Source organism: Ambystoma mexicanum, chromosome 6p (genome assembly GCF_040938575.1).
Source record: "Ambystoma mexicanum isolate Mex_15411 chromosome 6p, UKY_AmexF1_1, whole genome shotgun sequence".
NCBI classification, from domain to species: domain Eukaryota; kingdom Metazoa; phylum Chordata; class Amphibia; order Caudata; family Ambystomatidae; genus Ambystoma; species Ambystoma mexicanum.
Window position 1 is genome coordinate 380,751,789 of NC_090935.1, and position 25,360 is coordinate 380,777,148.

General features: G+C 40.6%; 1 protein-coding gene across 2 annotated transcripts in view; it reads left to right on the forward strand.

The window, feature by feature from the left end:
* Window positions 1–25,360, forward strand: part of EGFLAM (EGF like, fibronectin type III and laminin G domains) — a 674,079-nt gene that overhangs the window by 97,074 nt on the left and 551,645 nt on the right. For both annotated transcript variants that reach the window (XM_069627154.1, XM_069627153.1), the window contains exon 2: window positions 6,565–6,674. In XM_069627154.1, the coding sequence (XP_069483255.1) occupies window positions 6,565–6,674 (110 nt within the window). The remainder of the gene's footprint in view (window positions 1–6,564; window positions 6,675–25,360) is intronic.

Below are 25,360 nucleotides of genomic sequence, written 5' to 3' on the forward strand. Positions count from 1 at the left end.
CCTTGCGGGCGGAACGGCACCCGCTAGCAGACTCTGATGGAAGCACCGGCACTGTTGCACACAGTCAAATGGGAATGGGGATTTACAATTACTGGCACCTGACTTGCCAGACCACCAGTGTTGTAAAGCCCTGGTGTTTCCAGCAAGTCAGGTGCCGGTACATCATTAAGGGTCTGGCGGCTACCTGCTGGTTTTACCGGCACGGTTACCGCCGGACTCGTAATGAGGTCCATTGTGTTGAACTTTGCTGTGCTCTCTAGTCTGCCATTGTTTTGAATTCTGCGTTGTTCTTTAGTCTGCCATTGTGTTGAATTCCACTTTACTCTTTAGTCATTGCGTTGAACCTTGCGGCACCATCTAGTCTGCCACTGAATCACATGAGTGGGATCCACTGTTGAATCTTGGTGAATTCTAATTATGCAAACACTGCTGAACTCATGTGATTTCTGCAATACATCCACTTTAGAATCTAGAATGAACACTGCTGAACTCATGCTATATTTGGATTTGCGTGCTCGGAAGTAGCCATTGTATGGTACATTGCTGAACTTTGGACTAGCCACTTTGTGGTATATTGCTCATCGCTGTGTTCAGAAGTAACTATAATAAGTCTGTTAAACGAATGTGAAATTTGCTCTAAAGCCATGTAATGTAAGACTGACACCATCCTGTAACTAAAAAAGACCCTGCCCACCACAGGGAAGCTACCGCCTCTGAGCATTGGATGCACCATGACACAACCAGGGGACCCACAAGGAGAGACAGTCACAGGATTCCACAATGGCAAACTCACCACCTCAGGTCACCAATGGAACCCAATACAATAACAAAAGCCCACAAAGGGAGACAACCACACAGGACCCCACAAGAGAATAACTAACTTACAGAGGTGACCAAAGGAGTCACTCATAGCAGTTGAACCCAATACAGGACCCACAAGAAATAATTCAAACCACTAATCACCACAGGGAGGCTTCCCCCCATTGTGAATCCCATACAACTACAAAACCAAAAGTTCCCACAAGGGAAGATCAAACCCAGGGAACCACTGGGAGGCTTTCGCAACTGTGAATCCCATACAATTACAAAACCACAGGTACCCACAAGGGAAGATCAAACCCAAATTCCCACAGGGAGGCCCCCTCCACTGACAACCCAATACAACTCCCTCTATGTAAACTTGAAGACCCCACACAAAGAGACAGCCACACAGGAACCCTCAAGGGAAGATCAAACCATGGTACACCACAGGGAAGCTATCCTTACTGTGAACCCGATACACTGTGCTATGTAAATAAACATTACCATACCATAACCAACCGCCAAACCCAATCCCGATCACCGAAGTTAGTTACCTAGCACCTAGGCAAATCCCAGAAAGGCTGAGTTAGTCTGAGGCAGTGGAAGAACTCCCCCTACTGTCCGTGACCAACTGATACAGCCAACCACCAAACCTATTCCGACCACCGAAGTAAGTCACCTACCACCTAGGCTAATCCTAGATAGACAGAGTTAGTCTACTGCAGAGAAAGATTTCACCACACAGCCAAGTAAGTAACTGATACCAGGGTTAGCCCATAACCCCTAGACCACCTTACCTAAGGGATATCCCGGTGCCCAGAAGCCAGACCCTCAACAGTCCCCCCTAGAATAAACCCACCCTCAGAACAGTAGACTTCCCAATATGCCACGCACCAGGAAAGAACAATGCATAAGAAACAACCAAAACAGAGCAAATGAAATGGAACAATCTCACAATACCACACCAGGAAATAAATGCACACCAATGGACAACACACCTGCACCCTAAACAGAAATAAGTCAATTTGCCACAACAATACCATGATAACTCTACCTAACACCCTACATATGAACCCATCACCCACTTGGACAGCCACCAACACTCAAGAACATTAAGCACATCAGCAGGATAACAGGACTACAAGGGAAAGATGTGAAACACACAGAAACAAAACAGAAGTAAACAACATCACCACCCCATTCATCACATAAAACTGGCACAACCAAAGGCACTATCAACCATGACAAGCAGAAGACCACAAAGAAGATATCAACCCAATTCGGATCCTAAGCAAACTACTCAATGAGGAAACAGATTCCACAGACCAAAATATGCAATCTGGCGGTAATAATGAAAACCAACATGACCACCAAAAGACACAGCCAAAGACCAAACAGACCACACCAAACAAAGAGTTACACTGCAACCTAGTCAACACCAGATCAATGTCCAAGCACACAAATGATGTCTACGGGTTGCTATGCGATGGAGGGATATACCTATTCCGTACCCAAACCTGGCTGACTCAAAACTACACGGTCATAGTGTACAACTGCCTACCCAACAACTTCAAAATCAAGCAAGCCAACAGAGAATGAAAAAGAGGCAGAGGACTCACCATGGCTTACAAGTACCACCTAAAATAACAGCTCACCCATTAAATGTCCCAAACTGCATACACCTACCTGCAGACCCTCAAACCAATATAACGTTTGCACTCATCTACAGGCCACCAACGTATGATGCTACATTCATAGACACCTTCATGGAAGCTGTCACCAACATGGCAACCTAATCATCCTCAGGGACTTCAACATCTGCTTTGAAGAAAAGGACATCAACTCATCCAAAACACTAACCAACCAACTAACAACAATGCATCTACGACAAATGGAAAAAGGAGTGATGCACACAGCTGGCCACACTCTAGACACAATATTTGGCAACAAAAACCTGTTCACAACTGCAGCCTCAGTGCAAATCCTCTGGAGTGGCTGCCTCATTATACCCTTTGTAATGCAATCTCCAGCAAGAACACCTGACAAGCTCCCTAATAATGTGACAACCTTGAAAATAATTTGGAGAACCATTACAAGTGTGGACTTAAACGTCAAACTCGATGCCACAAAACCGTCACTCACCACCCTAGTCGTTACCCCCATACAGGTAAGAACAGACACAATCCTAAAATGGATCACAAAAACAATAGATGACGTTGCACCAGAAAAACCTTTCAACCCATCATGAAAGAAAACAATGGCAAGATGGTTCATGCCCCATTTCAAAGCACTGAAACAAGATACAGGAAACTAGAACAAGAATGCAGAAAAAGCTATGACGAACACAAAAAAAACATATCAAAGACAGATAAGACTATAAAAAGCCAAAATACTCAAAGCAAAAAAGACATATTACAATGAACAGATTGCTAGAGCAGGCAACATCCAAAAAGAAATGTTCAACATCAAAATCGAGATGAGAAACCCATCCATGTGCAACAATACACCAATCCCTACACAAAAACTAAACGTCAACCTCCCCAAACATTTTAAGAACAAAATTCCCACCATTCTGAAAATTGTAGAAAGCAGGCCAAAAAATCCCACTTACCATCTCAACCAGCCAACACCGGAGCCACAGACCAGACTAAACCTCCTTCCCCCAATCTGAACAGATGCTTTCAATAGCCTGGTGAGAAAAAGCAATAGAGTAGGTTCCCCATCAGATCCCTGCCCACCAGATGTCTTCAAAAGCATCCTCTCCTAGAGAACATAGGCAGAATACTATCTAAATCTCTTCAACCTCTCGATAGCAAAAGGAACAGCGCCACAATACTTTAAATTGTCTTAAATAAAACCACTCCTTAAAGAAACTTCAGGAAATTATGACCAATTTCAAATATCCCATATCCGGCAAAGCTACTAGAAAGCTATGTCTATGAACAAATCTTGCAATATGTGGAAATCAACCATCTGCTAGATCAGGCACAAGTAGGCTTCAGACCCATGAGAGAAAAAGAAACTGCTCTACTATCTATCTGGGATGATCTAAAGACCAACGCAGACTTGAACACAAACTCAGCACTAATACTACTCGATCTCTCAGCAGCCTTTGACACGGTCAACCACAACACTCTCATCAAAAGACTAGAAGATATTGGCATCGACAGCACTCTCCTCTGGCAAAATCCTGACAGAAAGGAATTCAAATAAATACCATGGAAAACAACATCTGGAGTCCCACAGGGCTCTTCTCTGTCACTGTTACTCCTTAACATCTACATGACAACCCTAATTGACCTTATCAAAAGACATGGCCTCACCTGCTACAACTACTCCGATGACACCCAGATCATCTATACTTTCAACACCAGTGAAGAGGAAATTCGAACACAAATGGACTGTTTCAATGAACTTAACCAATGGATGACCACCAACAGCCGTAATCTCATCCCAGACAACACTGAAATCATGATTACACGCAATGACCTGACAAAGGAGGAGGAGGCAACAGCTTCCCAGTAAAAGCAGCCCAGCAATGGAATGTACTACCAGTTGAGCTCAGAAGGGATCAGTCTTATTACAGTTTCAGACACAACACCTGCACCTGGTTACCCCTTAACGACCACTAGACTAATGATTGCAGTTGTAAGTTTACGTGCATGCTTCCTACCTGTACCTTTCGACATTTGTAACTATGACTCTCTGTACCTGTCTATACCTGTAACTAAGCTTTAAGTATTCTTGTGATGTTGTGCGCCTATTCACCTAAGGGTTTGGTGTGCCCTACAAATCAATAAACAAACAAACAAACAAACAAACAAACAAACAACCATGGCCAACCAAGCTGGGAAACTCACCAGAACCATCCAAGGTGGTAAAAAATCTTGGAATTCTAATGAACAACGAACTAACGCTAGAACCACAAGTCAACACGATACTTAAGAAATGCTTCTTCCAAATGCACATGATCAAGAAGATAATTATGTTCTTCTCCTTCACGCACAGAACAGTTGCCATCATCTCTCTCGTCATGTCATGAATAGACTACGCTAACAGCATCTACCCGGGAAGGCCAGATTATCTGTTCAGAAATCTACAACGAATTCAGAATGCAGCAGCAAGGTTACACCTTAAACTCACCAGAAAAAAACACATCACACCGGCGCTAATTACGCTGAATTAGTTGCCAGTCAAAAAATGAATAGTCTTCATAACACTCTGCATAACAAATAGAGCAATCCATGGCCGAGGAGCAGAATTCAAGAATTCATACAGGAAAAATTCACCATCTACAAACCAGCATAAACCATAAGATCCAGCAACGACATTCACCTTGAACCGAAGTAATACTGCCAAAATGATTTGGTGGATCAGCGTTTTCCTGCATAACAGTGAAACTCTGGAACTCACTCCCAACAGAAATACGAATAACAGAGGATCACTTCAACTTGGTTCTTAAACACTCCAAAAAGAAGAAAACTACGAGGGACAAATTCCTTGCACCACTAACAAAGAGAAATCCACGAGAATGAACCATCCAAAAACGAACCATGAACACAACACCACCACCCACACACCAGAAACGCCTGCATACAATGGACCACAAAACAACAAATAAATGCCTATCTAGCAAGAGGTAAAGCGGAGGAAGTTGTGAGCACATCCAATGCTATGCTAAGGAAGACCTTTCTACTTGTATTACTTACCTTGTTTTGCACTGTGCTCGGAAACTGTGAATGGGCTGTGCTTTGCTGCACACACATTTTGTGGGTGGACATGGTATTGCGCTTGGGTGTGTTTGAGGATGGCCAGTGTATTGGATTTAGATGTGTTTGAGGGTGGCCAATGTGTTGAATTCTGATGTGTTTGCGACTGATCAATGTGTTAAATTTGGATATAATTCGAGGGTAATCAGTGTGTTGGATTTGGAGGCAATTCAGGGATAGCCAAGGTACTAAATTCATATGTGTCTCGAGGGTAGCCAATGTATTGAATTTGGATGAGTTTGGGGTTAGCCAATGTATTGAATTTGAAAGAACGCGATGCAACTGTCCATGAACTCATTAACAACTCTCAAATATTCTGTTTACTCACTCTAAAACACTGAACAATATAAAACATACATCTACTGCACCAAAACATAAGACCACCGCAAACTACAATGAACTACACACACCGAACAAGAGCAAACAAGAAACCAATCCAACCACACAAACTGCACACACCCACACACCAAGCACAGCACAACCAGCAAATTTCACATACCAGCACACAGAGACAATATTTTTCTGAACTGAAGCTTCAAACAGAACATCAAAGGTCTTTTATGCTTTTCCCTCTCAATCCCACTAACAAAGCTCCACCAAGACCCCCTTCCATTTCAGGTCCACCTGAGCACCAAGAGCAGCAGTGTGCAGTATAAGACCAAATCACATAACATAATATAACTATCTGTTAATACATAAATTAGGCATATTCTGCATATAGCATCAATATATTGATTTGCAGTTATACTTTCTTTATCTACTTATCATCTCACTATACTGTGGATTATACATTCTACTACTCATGGTATTCTACAGTATACCGGCATATCATTTTTGACAAGAATTGTAACAATTTCTAGAAATGGAAGTGTGAACAGGCCGCCTCAACATCAAATATTTACTAACGGTTGCCCTTTTGAACAAGTAATCATAAAAACGCATAGACTGGTTTTGACTGAAAATCCTAATTGAGTTTCATTTTATTTCGAGGTAGACAGACCGGGACCCCCTTTAGAAGTGGAGCTTGCCACAGTCAACTGTACAGCCCTCAGCGTGCAATGGAGGATGCCTAAACAACATGCGAGTACCATTACAGGATACACTGTAAGTAAACACGCTCAGCATTTTCTCAAATATTAAGCTGAACAAATACATCTTTGTATCACTGAAGTACACAACGTGCAAATGAAAATGTTGAAATGTTATCTCTCTCTTAAAATGCAATATCATACTTATGCAAATCAATCTTTTTTCTCAGTAGAAAAGCTGATCCTGGCCTGAAAATTCATTTAAATAAATCTCTAAATACTGTATTTCAGGTATTAGTAATTACTTTTTGACTAACAGTAAATAACGCACCTGATTCTCAAAGGTTTGCACTGGAGCAAAGTAGAAGATGTCCACAAGCATCCTCGATATGCCCCTGCTGTCTTATACCTGATTCTCAAAGCCTAAAACTGGAGTAAATCTGGGAAACGATGGAACACCTCTGAGATGCTCATGATCTGTTAAGAGCATTTGCATATGAGCATCTCAGAAAGGTTACACGCTTTCCAAGCATGTAGCATCATTATGCTGCCTTTAACTGCATTCTTCTAATTAAAACAAGCATGCAGATGCAACCAGTGGATTAACCGACAGAAAAAGAAACAAAAGCTATTAGGCCAATAGCAAGCCATACATGCAGGGACACCAGACAACCTGTGTTACCCGACCACATCAAAATCTTGTAGCACAACTTAGTTAAGTTAATTTTGTTTCTGTAGATAACAGTGTTAAATGCAATTAAAGATAGCGTGGAAAATAATATGACATACTACGACCACATAAATACAAACCCATAGATAAACAATCATTGTCAAACACAATGGCTTTCAACTTTGTATATTTAACATGTTTTCTGTGTTCACACATAGAAACACACAAGCGCACACACACACATAAGCAGAGGATAGAAACATTGAGTAGATGGTAGGAAGCAAGAGATAGAGTATGAGGCAACAACACGACAATGCAGAACTGATAGATTGAGGAGGATGAGGATGAGAGTAAGAGCGATAGGTTTCCACTCAGGTAAGGATGCATTTCTATGACATATACATGTGTGGATTTTATAACAGGCAGGCATTGATTAAAGGATGAGCTGGTAGGGATTGAATAAAGTAGTATGTCTGGTAAGGCTGGGTCAACCATTTAACTTACCATGGGCCTCATTACACAGTAGGCGGTAACCATGGCGCTATTAGCGCCATGGTTGCCGTCGGTATTTTACTGTGTCCACCTTGGTGGTCGGCGGAATTACCGCCCTACTCCAAAGTGAGCGGGGGCGGTAATTCCCCATTCACCAAGGCCCTTCCCCATTCCCATTTTTGCCCCCATAGGGCATAATGGGAATGGGGAAGGCACTAATTACGGTACCGCGAATTGCGGTACCGTAATTAGCACCGAGGTCCCTTTGCGGCACCCTACTTTAACGGCTGGTAAAACCAGCCGTTAAGGTCGGGTCCCGCAAAGGGAACTTGTAGTAAGGCGGTAAGGGTTTACCGGTACCGGTGCCCTTACCGGTACCGGTAAACCCTTACTGCCTACCGTGTAATGAGGCCCTATGAGTGGTAACATAAGAATATTTAATGTCGGTAATGCTGTGTGGGAAGATTTCTTATTACACATGATTCAATACTGTGATAGAGCTGTCGCACATCAGCCACATTTTTTGTAATTTTCTTATTGTAAAAATGTTGGTTTTTTACAAACCTTTATCACATAATACCATACATTAAAATCAATCACCAGTAAATGTACTACAATAAAACATAAATCACATCTTTACCCAAATTAATCCAGACAAGACATTGCACATAAAATCTCATACCTTCTCAACTTTAAAAACTTAGCCAAATATAAAATGCTGCCATAATTCTTTTAATGGATTCTGCATCATACAATGATCCTCAGAATTGATCTGTCTACACATTCTAAGATTTATGAACCAATGACCTATACACAAGTGTATACCAATTTTCAAGAATAGGGCAATTAGTAAGAATATGTCGAATGGTTTCCACATCTGTTCCACATCATCTACACAATCTAGTCATTCAGGGCACTTTTATCCATGCTCCCATAACCTCTAAAGTGTGTCAATTGATTAAATCTCACTTGTAAAATGAAATCATGTATCTTTTTGCTTTCAGTATTTACAAGGTAGTTAAAAGGATGGGGAAAGTAGAGCCTTTGTCTTACGTATTGCAAGTATTTACATTTTGAGGACACGTATTGTGATAAATAGCTTCTATGCCATAATCTTGCTTTTTCTTTAAATTCTCTTTTTACTGGGGTTACAAGAAGTGGATCCTCTATCTTATAACCAATTTCATCATAACATTTAAAAATCTCAGTTTCAGAGATCTTAAAAGTTTTGCATTTTGGAACCAAGCCTTTTGCCATTGGCGAAAAAATAAAGTAATACATTCTCTCTGCTTGTATCCTAATCCAACAGTTTGAGATAAAACACTCCTCGATTCACTTTTCACATCGTTAAAAGAAGTGTTAACCCCAACTCACAATTAATCACCTCAATTGGTACACATCTAGGCAATCCCAATAAATACCTCCATGTTTTTCCCTCTAGTGCATGTAACCATGATTCTTCTTTTGCTAGAAATTATTCAAGCCTATGTAGAATCTTTGGGATTATACAACTTTTATACAATTGTATAAGGCCTGTAACACAGTATGCTTCTTTATGTGTTATGGATGATTTAATCAGACAAATTGTCATTAGATGTTTAGTCTATGTAAGATTACTTAGTACGCCACTACTGGGTATTCCCAAATAAATGTATTCTTTGACTATTTCAATGTCAAGGTCTCCAAACTTTCGAACAAAGTTCTGATCTTTTCTATTGTTACAACCAATGATCATGATTTATGTGGATTAATGGTTAGACCAATTTGTTTGGAATATCTAGCAAGGGCATTTAAACTGTGCTGTAACCCAATTGCTATCCTATCCATTAACGGGGTGTCATCAGCGTAGGATAGACATTCCAATGGTTTATTCCCCAATTCTGATAGATGGCAATTACATTCTTTCCAGCAATATGGCATATCAGACAAAAAAAGATTATACAATAGGGGTGCCAACACGCATCCTTGTTTTACTCCATGGTTGGTTACCAGATCGGAAAACATCCACCCTCTTGCATCCAACCTTACAAGTATTATTATATAGTTGTTGGATGATTTCCAGAAGGGAGTAAGCACAACCCCACTTTAATAATGTTCCCCATAGTAATGTATAAGTTACCAAATTACAATTATAATTGTTCTTTTATAAAGCACTTAATACCAGAGATTGGGTTATAAGCGCGGGATCTTGATTCAAACCTGTGTTGTGCTGCATTGTCTTGCTTCCAAGATAAACGGGTTGCCCTGAGCTATCCCCCATCATGCCACCCCTCCCCACCTAGCCCCTAATGCATTTGATTACAAATGCCTTGCTGTAATCATGAAACAAATATACAGCATGGTATACTTCTTCTCAACAGTAGATCTTATCAGCTGTGTTAATGGAAATATATTGTGAACAGCCCCCATTCTTTTTCCAAATCCAGTATGTTGAAATGATAGTATAGTATTTGAATCAGCCCATAAGTTGAGGTTCTCTAGCAAACATGTAGCAAACATTTATGATATGCTATCATAAATAGCCAACAATCTATTGTTGCTGGAATCAGAATAGCAACACTCTTTTATATGGGGATTAAAGTAGCCTTCTTCCATGAAAGTGAGACAAGACTAGTTACAGCAATATCAGACAAAATACCATGTAGCAATTGGGCCCACAATTCAGGTTAAGCTTTAATAACAATATTTGGAATATTATCAGGACCGGGAGCCCTGTTTGATTTAGACTTCATTATGATTCTATGTATGTCTTCAATATCATTAAAAAAACAGCTTGTGTAATACCAATCTTTAGCATGCTTAAGGGTAACCATATTTTGTACCTGACCTATAAACTACACATTTCTATAATAAAGATTTTTATTATAGTCTATCAATATTTCAGATGAAATAGGAATAACCAAATTAGATTGACCACCATCCACACATTTATCTACATGATGCCAGAATTTTGTTTTGTCTTTTTGGCCAAGAACCTTATACATCCCCAATCACTGGGCATTACATTGAGACTATTTAAACCAATTTGTATACTTAGTTCTGAGGTTGTCTATGGCTTTCTTCATAGCTATTATATTATGTGCCATTTCTTTCTTAGTTAGCCTTACTGTGGCTCGATATATCTTTCTGTGTATTACAATCTCTGTCACGTAGTGCACTTCCATCATGTTGATAAGCCACCTTCCTTGTTTTAGATCTTATTAGCCCTCTGAGTTCATCTATAATATCCTCACAATTTTCCCAAGAATATAAGGCAGTCTTATTACTACAGTACCACTTTCTAATTTCAATATTCTGGATTATTAAACTATTAAAAAGTTCCACATTATTACCTGACCAATTAAGTCTATTTGAGTGGCAGTTCCAACCAACCTCACATAATAAAACATTTTCTCTAGTTATCCTGCTAATATGTAATAAACATCCTAATATAGCATGATCACTAAGATCAGTGAACCGTGATTATAATCAGTAGCTTTATCCATCAGAGAATTTGACACAAAAATGTAGGCAATTCGTGACTCCTGATTGCCCCTTCTCCAAGTAAAGAAATGCGTTGATTGCGAGATTTTGTTAGAATTAAAAAATTGCATATTCCATGGATTCAAGAAAGATGACCAATTCTCATTTCCCTCATGCTTATTTAAGGATAAAATTAAACTGTTATTATCGATTTCATAGCAAGCAGTATTAAAGTCGCCAAATATAAAATATTTATGAACTTTATCAACCTTCAGCCACTCTGGCTTAGCACATTATCAATGTAATGTTGCAGCTTTCTATTTCTTATTCTACTAGTAGTATTATACAAATTGATGAAAAGCATTCTAATGTGCCTGTTATCATCTAATCCAGGTATGACAACTGCAATCACATTATTATGTCGTGAATGAATTGGAAGCCATTCTCTGAATTATTGTAAAGGCATTGATATGACAAGGCAGTATTAACAGAGTCCCTTGCAGGCATATTGTGAGTTAGACAATATGTTTCGACGTTCATGATGTTCTAAGAATGATCTGAAATCACGTGAATTCCATGATAATAAACATAGCTCTGTGGATATATAATTTACTCGACCATCAACCAATATTAAACGTTTCTGAACAAGGCCCATAGAAGCAGGTCCCAATTTATTTTGATTTAATAGCTTTTTAAAAGCATCAATTCTAGCTTCTAATCATTTAATTTCCTGTTCCAAATCTATTCTTACAATTTTCCAATTGTACAGATCGTTAACATTCGATAGCAAGTCTGCTTCTAAGTCAGCGTCAATTGTCTGCAATGGAGAAATGTCAAAACCCATAGTCGCAATCTCAGCAGCATACAATAAAATACATTCAACAAATAAGGGAGATACAAATTGTACAACTGCCCAATTTTGTTCACTTTCTCCTTTGGCAATTCAAAAGATATGTTGTTGGATGAAATCATAGCCAATTTGGCATTTCCATGGAAGATGTACATCAGCTTGCTTCTTTTTATAAACGGGCTTAATGCCTTAACTAGAGGTTCAAATATCTTGATTTTGGATACATTAAACGTATTAAATTTAACTCTAGTATCAGGAGATCTGCCACCAACTATTAATTGTGATGTTGTTGCATTAGCTATCATAGCATTTCCAGTTACAGTCTACTCCCCATTACTGGTAAATGATTCTGAATCAATGTTACAGGAATCATTCTCCACCTCACTTACTAGACTACAAGATCGGTCTGGTTCTGATTTTTTTGTCCCCAGCCACCTTTCCAGAAGCCCCTGTTTACTGACATTATTTTTTACATAATTAATAACATTATTGTTCTCACTGGTCCTATATTGCTGCAGTTTTTGTTGCTGCAGCAAACTAGCTTTACCAATTTGTATTGCTATTTGAGATCTCACAGTTGTGTCATGTTTTTTTTAAATTGTTATACCTCACTGTCTTTTTCTTTGTCTTTGCAGACCTGTTTTGTTGCACTTCCTAATTTGGGCTGCTGATACTTCTGGGCTATTTGTTATCTCCAGATTAGGCAGTATCATTTTGTTTAAAACTTTTGGTTTCCTCAGATTGCAAAGTAATTACGAGTTCAAGTATTATTAAATCATCTTCACATGGACCCTTTCCAGAATCAGAAGTACCGATTGGCGTATGGAGGATGCTAATCAATTCATATTCCATATCCACATCACTAGTCATTAAAATCACGTCACCTACACGACCAACTGCATACATTACATATTTTTGAACATAATTGCAATAGAGACTTAGTGGCCACTACTATTTCAGTAACCTCAGCCAATAACGTATTCAAAGCTTAAATGTAATTCAGCATTTCTGAGCTACCTATTGCATCAGTTAGGTAGATTTCTAAATCAGGGGTTTTCAAATGTCTATGATACAATATGGGCAAAGGGCCCTGCTTGATTGCTTGTAGATAACAAATCTGATTGTGTCAATAACCCACAACCACCCAAAGACTCTCTCTGCAAAGTATAGCATAAATTCAACAGCGAGTGATCATTTTCAATAGAAGGCAACAATATGGATCCTCTTCGATATTCGACATTGGGGTAGGATGTCACAATTATTTCAGAGGACAGTCCATTATCCGCACTGACAGTTTTTGTGGGGAACAACGCTGTCATTTTCCCTGCCATAGGTGCAACCTCCACTACTTTTTCTGTTGGTAGACTTATTAGAGTAACAGATTCATTTGAGGGAGACGCTTCAGTTTCTTTGCTTGCAACTTTAATAAAGGAACATGGCTTAGCTGCTTCTAAGTACAGTAACTGTGCACCGTTTAAACTAGCTGCTCAAAAGCGTATGCGTTAATCCAGGAGATTATTAGCTCACGTCGTACAGAATAATTTATTGGAGCCGAAAAAATATTCTGCAGTTCCCTCCACTCAGTATAACCAAAAACCAAAGAAAAAAGCTGTGAAGTGACAGTTATAGTTATTACTTCATAGTGCAGATATTAATACTCAGGTGCCTCCTCGCTTCAAACTGCCTCAAACTGCACCTTAGCCCACTCAACGCACACCACGTCGCTCTGCTTGTAGGAAACCTTTTTTAAAGTTTCCAATGGTGTTGCAGTAATCTTGCTTCTCCGTGCAACAGACAGCTACTTGAGTTGTTCCTCACATGCTGCTTTTCACTAACACTGCCTGAAACTGCACCTTAGCCCACTCGACGCACTCCGCATTGCTCCGCTTGTAGGCAAGCTTTTTAAAGTTTCCAATGGTGTTGCAGGCAGCAATCTCGCTCCTCTTTGCAACACGCAGCTACTGGAATTGTTCATCACATACTGTTTTTCACCAATGCTGCCTCAATCTGCACCTTCGCCCACTCGACGCACTCTGCGTCGCTCTGCTTGTGGGTAAGCTTTTTTAAAGTTTCCAATGGTGTTGCAGCAATCTCGCTCCTCCGTACAACACGCAGCTCACATTATGAGTTTGCCTTAATCAAACATTTTGGCACCCAAGATTGATCACTTTCGTACTACCAATGATATTTCAAGCCCAGCAGATTTGGCGAACAGTACCATGTCAGTTGTGACTGAGCCATCCTTCCATCTCTCGAAATTAACTAAATACGTACATTTGAAATGGGCTGCAGTGAAGTGGGGAACCCTCATATCAGGCTCGCACATGTCAAGTTACTGAGCGAAAGTCTTTCTTCCTTGTCAGCTTGGTAAAAAACACAAGAGAAGTGGGCATTATTAAAAAGGAAGATGTCATGACAGGACAGTACCTGTGAAAACCATCATAACTGGGAAAGTGGCAGGCACCTACCATGATTATATGCCTCCACATTTCATAATTATAAATGTGTAAAATGAGGATAATTGATATAAGGAACTCAGCATTTTATCCTTCAGGGTTATAACAAAATTACAACTTAGATGGTTTTTAGGAAATCCATATCTGTACGACCTTTCGACACTGTAAACGTTAATAAATGAGGATCGTTGGTATAAGGAATTCTAAACCATGTAGATTTCGGGATCACGCCATAACTCTGAATGGCCAGTTTTATTGGGGCAGAGCCAGGCGCATTTCGGGTGTTCAGAAATCAGCATCTTATCCTTAAGGTTTGTAAAATAAATACAATTTAGGTGGATTTTAGGAAATGGTGAGACATAAATGTTAGCATGTGCGGGGCAGAGTATGTCACATGTCGCAGGAAGGCACTCTATAATTTAAATGGGGTAGTAACAATCCAGGCAAGTACATGTTTCAAGTCCAGCAGGATTAGGGTGATCAGTCACATGTTAAATGGCCTAACACAATCGTTCAGGCCCACACTAAGGCCCGCCATTATCCACATAGACCCCCATCACGAAGGAGCCCCTGCGCCCTGGAGCACCTGGCTGGAGCCAGTGTCATCTCGTGGCTCAGAATCAGCAGGTAAAACCACGCGGGCAACTGCAGCGGTGCTGTTAAAGACATGTGCATATCTGTACGCCCTCCGTTTTTTGCAAATAATATAACGGAAACTGACCGCCACAACACGTTTGATCTACGGATACAAGATCAGTGAAATAATTCCTCTTTATGCCATCCCTGCTTCGAGTAACCACATTCTGGATGTTGCAGCTCTCTAGAAATGCATTCCAATATGGGCGACTTGTTCGCACCGCAGTGCTAACTCCCCCTGGCTGCACCACCAGTGATTGTGATTGAGCAGAAGCTGCTTTTAGCCATCCAATCCCTTAGCTGGAAGGCTAAGCCAGCCCTCCTCCGAAGGCCCGCACTAAAGGCCTTGTTTGCCGCTGTTCACCGTGGGACGCCGCAGCCCTGCCGCGTTTTACACACAAGGTGTGCTCCCATGTGCATAAACTGATTCTCTAAACCTGCAGTAATTAGATTCACTGCACAAGCCAATTGTCCCCATTATTCACGCAAGGACTGTAAGTCACATATCCACGCCTTCAGTACCTGTCTCCTGCTCCTCAGTGAGAATCTACCTTCTACATCCGCACCGCGAGTTTCCCTGACAGCATACAGTGTATGTACCAGTGGTACCGTCTGCCTGTCTAACTTTTGTCAGCTTGTTCATCCTGCACACTCTTCTGCACACAAGCTGCTGTTCCTGTCTCACCTGCTACCCATGACCTACATCCACTTGCTACCGCCTCTGCACGCACATCTCTCCGTTACCCCATGTATGTACATTTGTTACACTTGACCTTTGTGCGACAGCCACTATATGAACTTGAGACACTTGTATCTAATTTATCACAATCCAAAGACTGTTCGCACTACTGTACTTGTTACTGCACTACGATACCTCTCCTTTGCCAATGCTTATGTAACACCCGGCACCCAGCCTAACATTGTATAACCCTGCAAACTCACTAGCCTTCGTAGATTTTCTTATAGGCATGATGTTACATATTCTACTTATTTTTCATTGCTAATATTTTAGAACGGCCCACCACATTTTAGTCTTTTGCAGCATGCATAAATATGTTTCTCCCTTATATACTGTAATGTGCTTTTTGTATACATAGTTGCTCATGCAGGGTCCATTACTTTGCATGGTATTAACAAATGCATATCTATACTGTGACTCCTGACTTTAGAGTATTATCGATACTTGGCCAATAATTTGCCCTGGGAAATAGTATCCTTATAGTCAATGTTATGTCAGCCCACAGCCTAGCGGCCATGCTTACAATATTGCTACCATTAGCAGCCTGCATGCTCATGGAAACACCACTATACTTCAGTCCTGCCATGGACGAATTATGTTCTGCTGGTGCATACATCCAAAAAGTAAAGGGACTAGCCTGCCTACGTTGCGCGGGCCACCACCCCATCCCATGCCCTACTCCCTTCCTCAACAAAACCACGCCTTTCCCCCTCCACCCACCTTCTACTAATAAGCTCTCACTCCACATGGAGACTGTAAAACCCTACCAACAACCTAATCACCTTCCATCCACCTCACTGCAACCAGATGGACCCACAAGGCTCTACCTCCTATCTACAAGGACAATGCAGAGTTACCCTAATACAGTTTTATCTTCGCTATCCGAAAAACAAACGACACCCGTATCGCGGCACTCACGTCCAATTACAGGCTTCAAAAGAAGATTCAGACCATCTTCTCGCTCTGGCCAAATACGATCGAGCAAACTACAAATACCCACCCAGCTCCCTCTACAAAAATCATTATCGCCCATAGCGCCCACAATAACAGCCTAGACCAAGCAAAAGAACCCAACGCCCTTACTCCCACACAATCCATGCCCTACACAGCTAATGATGCCAAACACATGGAAAGCACCCTTACCAAGCACTCATCTAACACTAACATCGTACTCAAAGGTGCGCTCACCAAGGCCAGATCCATCACGGCCCATGCCTTGGACATAGCAGACACAATAAAAACGAACAGCCTAGATTACCTAGCAGTATCTGAAACTTGGCTCCACTCAGCCTCAGGACCCCTTCTCTCCCTAGCTATCAGTGAAGGCTACACTATCTACAGAAAAGATAGAACTTCTACAAGAGGTGGAGGAGTAGCCCTAATAGCTAAAAATGCCCAGAACATAAGAATCTCCTCTGCACTCTCATGCACTACAGGAGAAGTCATCTCCCTAAAAATGTCCCTTACACCTAGCTGCACTCTCACACTTCACATCGTCTACAGAGCCCCGGGCTCTATCTCCACCTTTAAAAATGACAACACCACACTTTTAGCACGTTACATGAAACCCCACTCCAAAGTGATCATCATGGGTGATTTCAATCTTGGCCTGAACGACCCACTAGACATACATGCAGGTCTCCTAGCCAATTCTATGGAGGCCCAAGGATTCACACATAAGATCTCTGCACCCATGCATGAAAAAAGATGCACCTTAGATTGGCTAGCTGACACCAAATATATTACCAAAATCCAATCTAATAATTCATTGCCTTGGTCAGATCGCAAAATCATTATATTTACCACCGCTATTAGCACCAAAAACCTGAAACAGCCATCCATAACACCCTCGGTTCCCTCCAGAAATTCCTAAAACATCACTAGAGACAACATACTACCTTTCCTCACCCCGATCCTCGAATCAACTTATTTGAATAGCGACCCCTCAACCCTAGTCAGACAATACAATGAAATCATGACTGAAGCGATTGATTAAGTTGCCCCACTAAAAATAAAAAAGCCAAACCTCCGGCACATATCAACCCTTGGTTTACCCCGGAACTCAAAGCCCTGCATGCCTTAAAAAGATTGGCTGAAAACAAATGGCTAAAATCACCAACTCAAGCAAGTAAAAGTCTATTCCAAACCTTAGCCAACAATTACAAGAAAGAGGTCATTAAATCTAAAAGCGATGTCTACAACCAGAGAATCTCTAATGCCCAATCAAACACCAGAGAGTTATTCTCTATTTTACGTGAACTGGAATCACCTGCACCCTCACTAGATCACACTGTTAAAGACGAATTATGGTGCTCCAACATTCAAAATGCCTTAGCTGATAAAATCTCACTATTACAACTAAAAATATAACTTAAAAAATCCACAGTAGGCCTTACCCAAACTTCTCTAAATACACCTTCTACACTGGAGACCCTTAAGGTTCCCAAATTTTCATTCACTCCACCCTCCAACTTAGATATCGTTAATATCATCAATGCCTAAAACCTTCCAGATACAAAGTGGACATTTGTCCTGCAACCTTAGTAAAAGATTGTGTGATTGAACTGGCACCATTTATTACCAGTCTCATCAATAACTCCTTTGCCACTCCTTTGCCACCAATACAGTTCTGAAAGATCTAAAAACTGATTGTGTTCTACCCTTGCTAAAAAAAACCTACACTAAACCCTAATATCCCTACTAATTTTCGCCCCATCATCACAGTACCTTTCTTACTTAAAATACTCGATCGTGAAGCATACCTGCTGATCAAAACGTTTCTAGAAGACAATCACCTTCTGGGCCTAAGACAATCAGGCTTCAGACCTTGTCATGGTACTGAGACAGCCCTACTCAATCTGAACACACAAATGGGCCAATTCAATGATAAAGGGAAATTGTGTATTCTCCTCCTGCTTGATCTTCCAGCAGCTTTTGATTTGGTCAATCATGATATTTCATGCGAACCCCTTGGAACTGCTGCCCAATTCTCCCAAGATTCCATCAAATGGATTTAATCATTCCTATCCAATCGGACTATGAGTGTCTTCTCGGACACCCCAGCAGCCCCCCCCTATCCCTGTGACTATTGATGTGCCACAAGATTTGTGTGTTTCTCCCACCCTATACAATGCTTTCACTAAGCTCTTGTTCGACAAACTTGATAAAATTGGCATCTCTTATACAAACTGTGCAGATGATACCCAAATACTCATTCCGATCACTGGATGTTATGACACAGACTCCAAAAACTTAAATAAAATCTACACTGCAATCCAAGCTTGGATGGCTATTAATGAACTATGCCTCAATGATGATAAGACTGAGCTTATCATCATTGGAAACCAAACCAAACCGTGTAACCTCCCAACACCATACAAAGCATTTATCATCGATGGCAATACCATCCCGGTGGCCAACGAAATAAAAACCTTAGGGATCTAGACTCATCTCTCACTCGAAACAGTCAGGTCAACAACGGTGTTGTTTCCTCTGCAGCCTATACATCTAAATTGATAAGTGCAAGCAGACCCTTGCTTTCCTCAAACAACTCCTTCACCCTGGCTAGAGCCTTGTCTATTGTCCATGATCGATTACTGTAATTCACTTTCCGCTGGAAAAAGCATTAGAAACATCAAAAAATTGCAAGTAGTTCAGAACAATGCCATAAAAGCTGCCCCGAATATACCTAAGAATGAACACATCTCCTCCACTAGAAGCAGCATCCATTGGCTTCCGGTTCATGATAGGATCAAATTTAAAATCTTGACAATAACCCATGAATGCATCATAAATAAAGCTCCCAAATACCTTAGCAACCATATCAGTAAAGCCCAATCTAATAGACCTACCCAGTCTGCCTACACAAATCTGCCTACTGTCCCTAGTTATAGAAGTCAGAAAATAGGAGGTTCAAGCTTCCCAGTAATAGCACCTAGCTTGTGGAATGCCCTCCCTACCCAACTAAGAAATGACACATCCTTCTGGTCATTCAGAAAAAACTTAAAAGCATTACTCTTTAGGACTGACTTCCCCACTCAATTTTATGACTAGAAGTCATGATGTAAAGAGGAAATGTAACAATGTGCAAAAGTGTAAATTCTGTAAATTGTGTAAATACTTAACATTATTTGGTATCCTCATAACTGTTAACATTTGTAAATATGTAACAAATTTAATGTCATATCATTCATGTAAGATATAACTAAGGTGTTATCATGTAACTTCCTGTAACCGTATCCTTATGCAACTGACAGCGCCTAGCTGCCTTTGGGCTTTGTGCGCGATACAAATAACTAAATAAATAAATACATAAATATAATCATAACCATCAATGTGGATAATCTTAAACAAGAATATTTCACATGAGTCTAGAACCTCTGAATATCTGATAGAACCAGGAAGGAGTTGCCTGACTTAGCCTTGCCCACTTTGAAGGAATCAAAGGAATAACACTGAGTTGGATAATATGAAATGTATGTAAAATGCAGAAATCTGTGTTAATCCTTGTTTTCTGTGAGTGAGTCTGTGGCATCTCACTTGTGCTGGACTCAGCACTGTACCCTTTTCAGGGTAGTAAAACCAGTTCTGCTGAAATTGAAAATATTGAAAGTCTGAGGGTCATAACAGGCAGTTAATCTCAAAGGCTCATAGGCCTGGGGTTAGCCATGTGACAGGTGTGCCTGGATGAACCTTTCATCCTTATGAGGGCAATAACCTTTGTAGACTTGAGGTATATAATTTCAAATGTGGTGATTGAATATTGCATGCTAGTACCACTGAAACTCTCGACTAGAGAAAACATCTGCAATGTTTGTCCTTCAGTTAGTGAAAGCTGCACAGAAGTGTGTTAGATAATATTACATGTCGATAAAGCATGAACTGAAAGGACAGTCATTCTGGAACAGGGTCGCTAACGTGATTGGTATGCTTGACTCAGGCTTCCATACTTCTGGAGATGATGAAATAAGTAATAATCATTTGGAGAATGTTCATATTTTTTTAAAGTACTACGTTGCCATTCTGTTTGTTACATGGTGCCATAATTGTCTTTCATTAACTTCAAATGTTTTTTCCACTAAAATACCTTTCACAAAAGATTTGAAAATTGCCAAAAGTCGCAATACAGAAATTAATTCCTTCCTTCCTTAATTGTGTTGGTGGTATGTGTTACATAAATGATGAATACATCACCCAACCCCATCTCTCTCTGTCTTAGCTTTGGTAAGATAATGTCTTGCCTGGCATATTTATGGATTTTCTGAAGAAACCAATCTATAACTCGGGGTTATTGATTAGAACCTAGGAAGGGATAACAGACTTTCATATTTCTAAGTGTATTAATTAAATAGATTTTAGCTATGCAGTATTAGCACTGATCATTAAAAGCATACATAGCAGTTTCTGTTGTCCTGCCAAGATTTCATCCATTGACCTGCAGGTTACATGCATCTCCACAGTGGGCCATTAACTCACCCCACAATGCTGAATATTTTGTGACACATTGACAATTGAAAAAAGAGGTCATTCGTAGGAATGAACTCTGAGACTTGTCATATTTACAACACACTAAGCTGATTTGATATTATGCCCAGGCTATACTTCCCCAGTATGTTAGCTCTGTGCCTCTATACGCCGTGGGAATCAATAGGGCAAGGCTCACATGATGCCACTATTCTGTCAAGGATTATCTTGCCCTGGTTTCCTCCTTCGGCTGTTGCATGAAGCTTTGGATGTAAATCCTTATTTTCCAGGCGCCAGAGAGATTTCAGATAGGAGACTTTATTGAAATGCCCATCCTATCCTCCCCAGTTAAATACACTTCTTGCAATGTCAGCACGCATCCCTTCCTGTTCCCTTTTAGGCCAACATATGGTGCACCCAATTTTGTGAGGCACTTTGAGGAATTCACACCTTCTTTGTTATCTGCTCCTCATTTCATCATGAAGAACCCCCTGAAGGTTGCATCATCATCCTGAAACAGACATTGTGGTACTATCTCAACAACTGGTAAACTGGTTGCTGTTGGGGGTGGAAGAAAATTCATTTTGGCCTGTCGTTTATGTGTACTGTGCGAGAGGAGTTTAACACTTGTGGGAAACAGCACAGAAGACATCTATGAGCAGTGATTCTGGCCCCTGCCCCAACAGGGTAATACATGCCCGGACATTTCCCCACCTGGCAAAAACACAGCAGATAACTGAGCACATCCCCTGAGCAGTTTGAGTGAGGATTGTGTATTTTCGCAGCCTTACCAATCAACATACTAAGAAAGGTGAAATGGATGCATGTGGTGCATGTGGTCCTCAAGAAGTCTTTTCTTTGAACCCCAAGTTCTTGCCTAGCATGCAGCATATGGTAATGAGCGGAGTATCCAGACTGCTCCTTTTCCCGCAGCTGCCAATCTGAAGATCCTTTTTTGTTCCACATGGGGAACAATGCATCTATTTGCGATAGACTGAAAAAGTGGGGTAAGAGTGATGTGGAATGATAGGGGGGATTGGCAGTGGCAGTGTGATAAAGTGAAATTGAACCCATGTACAAGAGTACATTGGTAGGAGTGCAGGGTTAAAGGTTGTTTTTTCCTAGTAAGTCCTACTTCTCTCTTCCCCTCACTAAACAAACTCCCCTCTAAGATCGGCTACCACCTTACACTACATAGTCAAATCCTCCACAAATTGCAGCTACAGGCCTAACAATTCCAAAATCAATGCTAATTGAGCGATGACTAGGCTCCCTCTCTAGCCCTATCACCCTCTTCCACTTCAGTGGCTAACCAGACCTAACGTGCTAGAGTCGATCAGATTTTGGGCTCTTCCCGGTGTATAACAGACCTCAAAGGTTCTCTGCCAAACTCATAGAGAGCAGAATGGTGCTCAGGAACTGGGTACTTCTGACCTGCAACCATCAAACCACAGGTCTGCTTCTCCAGCTATCCCACGAATGCATCCAAAAAGCTGTAAATATCTAACATAGCACTGACATATATATACATTGCACCAGGGTTCAGATTAGAGCACTATTATTATGTCACAGTTCTGGTTATGGGAGGGCCTGGTTAGGGTTTTACACTGCACCATTGCTTTGAATATGTTTCAGCTTCACTTATACCAAGGACCCGTAGATAATTAAACATGTGTGTTTATAAGATGACCTAATTTTGTCACTACTATTATTATTGCTGGATTGTAGTGATCCTATTAGAACTCTTGTGCAGGGTGCAGTCTCCTTCCCGTAGAAAGCTATGCCACACGTATGCCCAGTTCTAGACATTTGATGAATTTTCCATCCATAAGAAAATGTTTATGCTCAAAAAAGAAGTTCAGTTCCGTCAAAAACTGCAAAACACCCCGTCCACTCCACATCCCGAGCAATCGATTGGTGCTCCTGTTATGCCATGACTGTTGGGCTATGCTTAAGGTAGGCACCTGGTTGTATCAGAACCCTGCTAATAGCAGGACTCTATTCATGTAGAGGCTGTGTTTTTGCCATGGGTCCATAACGCCAACGCTCTGAGTAGGCCAGTGCTCTTATTAAGTCAGGGCTCCGCCTATGCAGGAGACGTTATCATAACTATTGTCTTAGTGCTGATTAGTTACATTTATTAAAGAGTTTCCCTGTTTCGCAGTTTGTTATAAAATATGTTACTGTTAAAAACATATGCTTTTCAAACAGCAGTGGAACGACAGCACGTGGGCTTTAGCCCCATTTCTCCATTTGATCTAAATGTTCAATTTTACTGATTCAGTATCAGAAGATGTCCATACAAACACAACATGTGATCACAATCACAACCATATGTAACACACATAAATAAAGTATGACACCAACCAAGGTTACATTAGCCGCTATACAGTTTGAGTAAATTCTCCTCTAAAATGTCAAAACTTCATTCATTGCTAAGAGACCCTGCTCTTGGATTGCCAAATTCATAAACAGCAACCGTATTGAACAATTCATGTTCCCTCAGCAGCTTAGTCTATACATTGCCTGTACATGTTTCTCAAATAGAACAGCAACAGCAAATGAATGCATAGATATACAATCCTATAAAGTGCATGTGCAATTTGAATCCTAAAAGATATATTTTATGGAGTGAGACAGCGACACAAATAAATCAACAACCTACTCTTTAAAGTATACGTGCAGTTTATTATCCTAAAAGATTTATTTTGTACAGTACACGAGTATTAGCAATACATGAATGCACCAGCTGTCTTTTTTTTAAATAATGTGCAGTGCGTGAGTCAATCAATTTATCTCCCAGTTCCTCAATTCACTTATTGATCAACACGTGCAATGCTTACAAACTGGCAGTTGACAAGCATTGAATCACATTTCAATGCATTTCCACGTACCCTTTACAAAGATGTCAACTCTCCCAGGTCTTGCGAGTTACTTTATAATTGCTCAATCTTGTTCTTGATAGGCTACTTCTCCCCCTACACGTCACTGGAAGGTAAATTCCCCTTGATATTACCCAGGTTCTCCCTTATTGAAGTTGGCAAACATCATGAAACTCTATTATTTCACAATGATTTCCTGTAATAAAGGTTCGAGTTTAAGTCAACTTTAAAAACTGGGGATGACGTTAGCAAGGCTAACGCTGCAACACATTTTATTTATTTATTTATTTATTTATTTTTTACATTTGTAAAGCGCCACACAGCCCAGAGGCATCGGGGCGCTGTTGCAAGATAATGACTTAGTTGCAGTGCAAGGAGGGGTAGATCGAGGAGGTTACAGCAAGATCTAACCTACCCCTAGCCTTGGAAAAAAGGACGTTTGACATTACAGCGGTTATTCAGTTGACAGGGCCCAAGTGGGGTTTATACAAACAGCATCGTTTTTATTGCTTTCCTGAAGCACAAGTGGGATTTGATACCTCTAATCTCGGCTTTACCAAGTTAAAATGATTTTTGTTGAAAATTTAAAAATATATGTTTGATACAGAACACATTATTCAGATTTCCAATATAGATAACAGCCTGGGCTCTAGCTCGTTGGTTTATTGTTTAGGCATTCTTTGATCACGACAACTTCACTAATTGAAAGTCTACGATCTGTGTGAGTTTAAAGAAGTTCTGTCCTTGTGAAATTCATTTCATGCCTGGGTGGAAAAAAGAAACACACATTTACTCCAATAGATGAACGGCAGCAGAATAACACATATGAAGAAAAGCCAATTAAAAGGTTTCCTCAATCAATATGGAGTCAGGCTATTTTGACCCTGTCCACATGCAAACCAGTACAATGGAATGCCACCAATGGAGGGAAAGCCACCCTTCAAAGAGAACGCTGGAGAGACCAAACCTAATGAATCTGTGGACATGTATCGCTATTCATGCGCAACAGTATATTCCTGTATGAATAATCGCGTTGTGCTTGCAACTCTATTAAGCTGGAATGTGTACTCATGAAGCTATCGCAATAGCTTTCTCAAGTTCATTGTTCATTA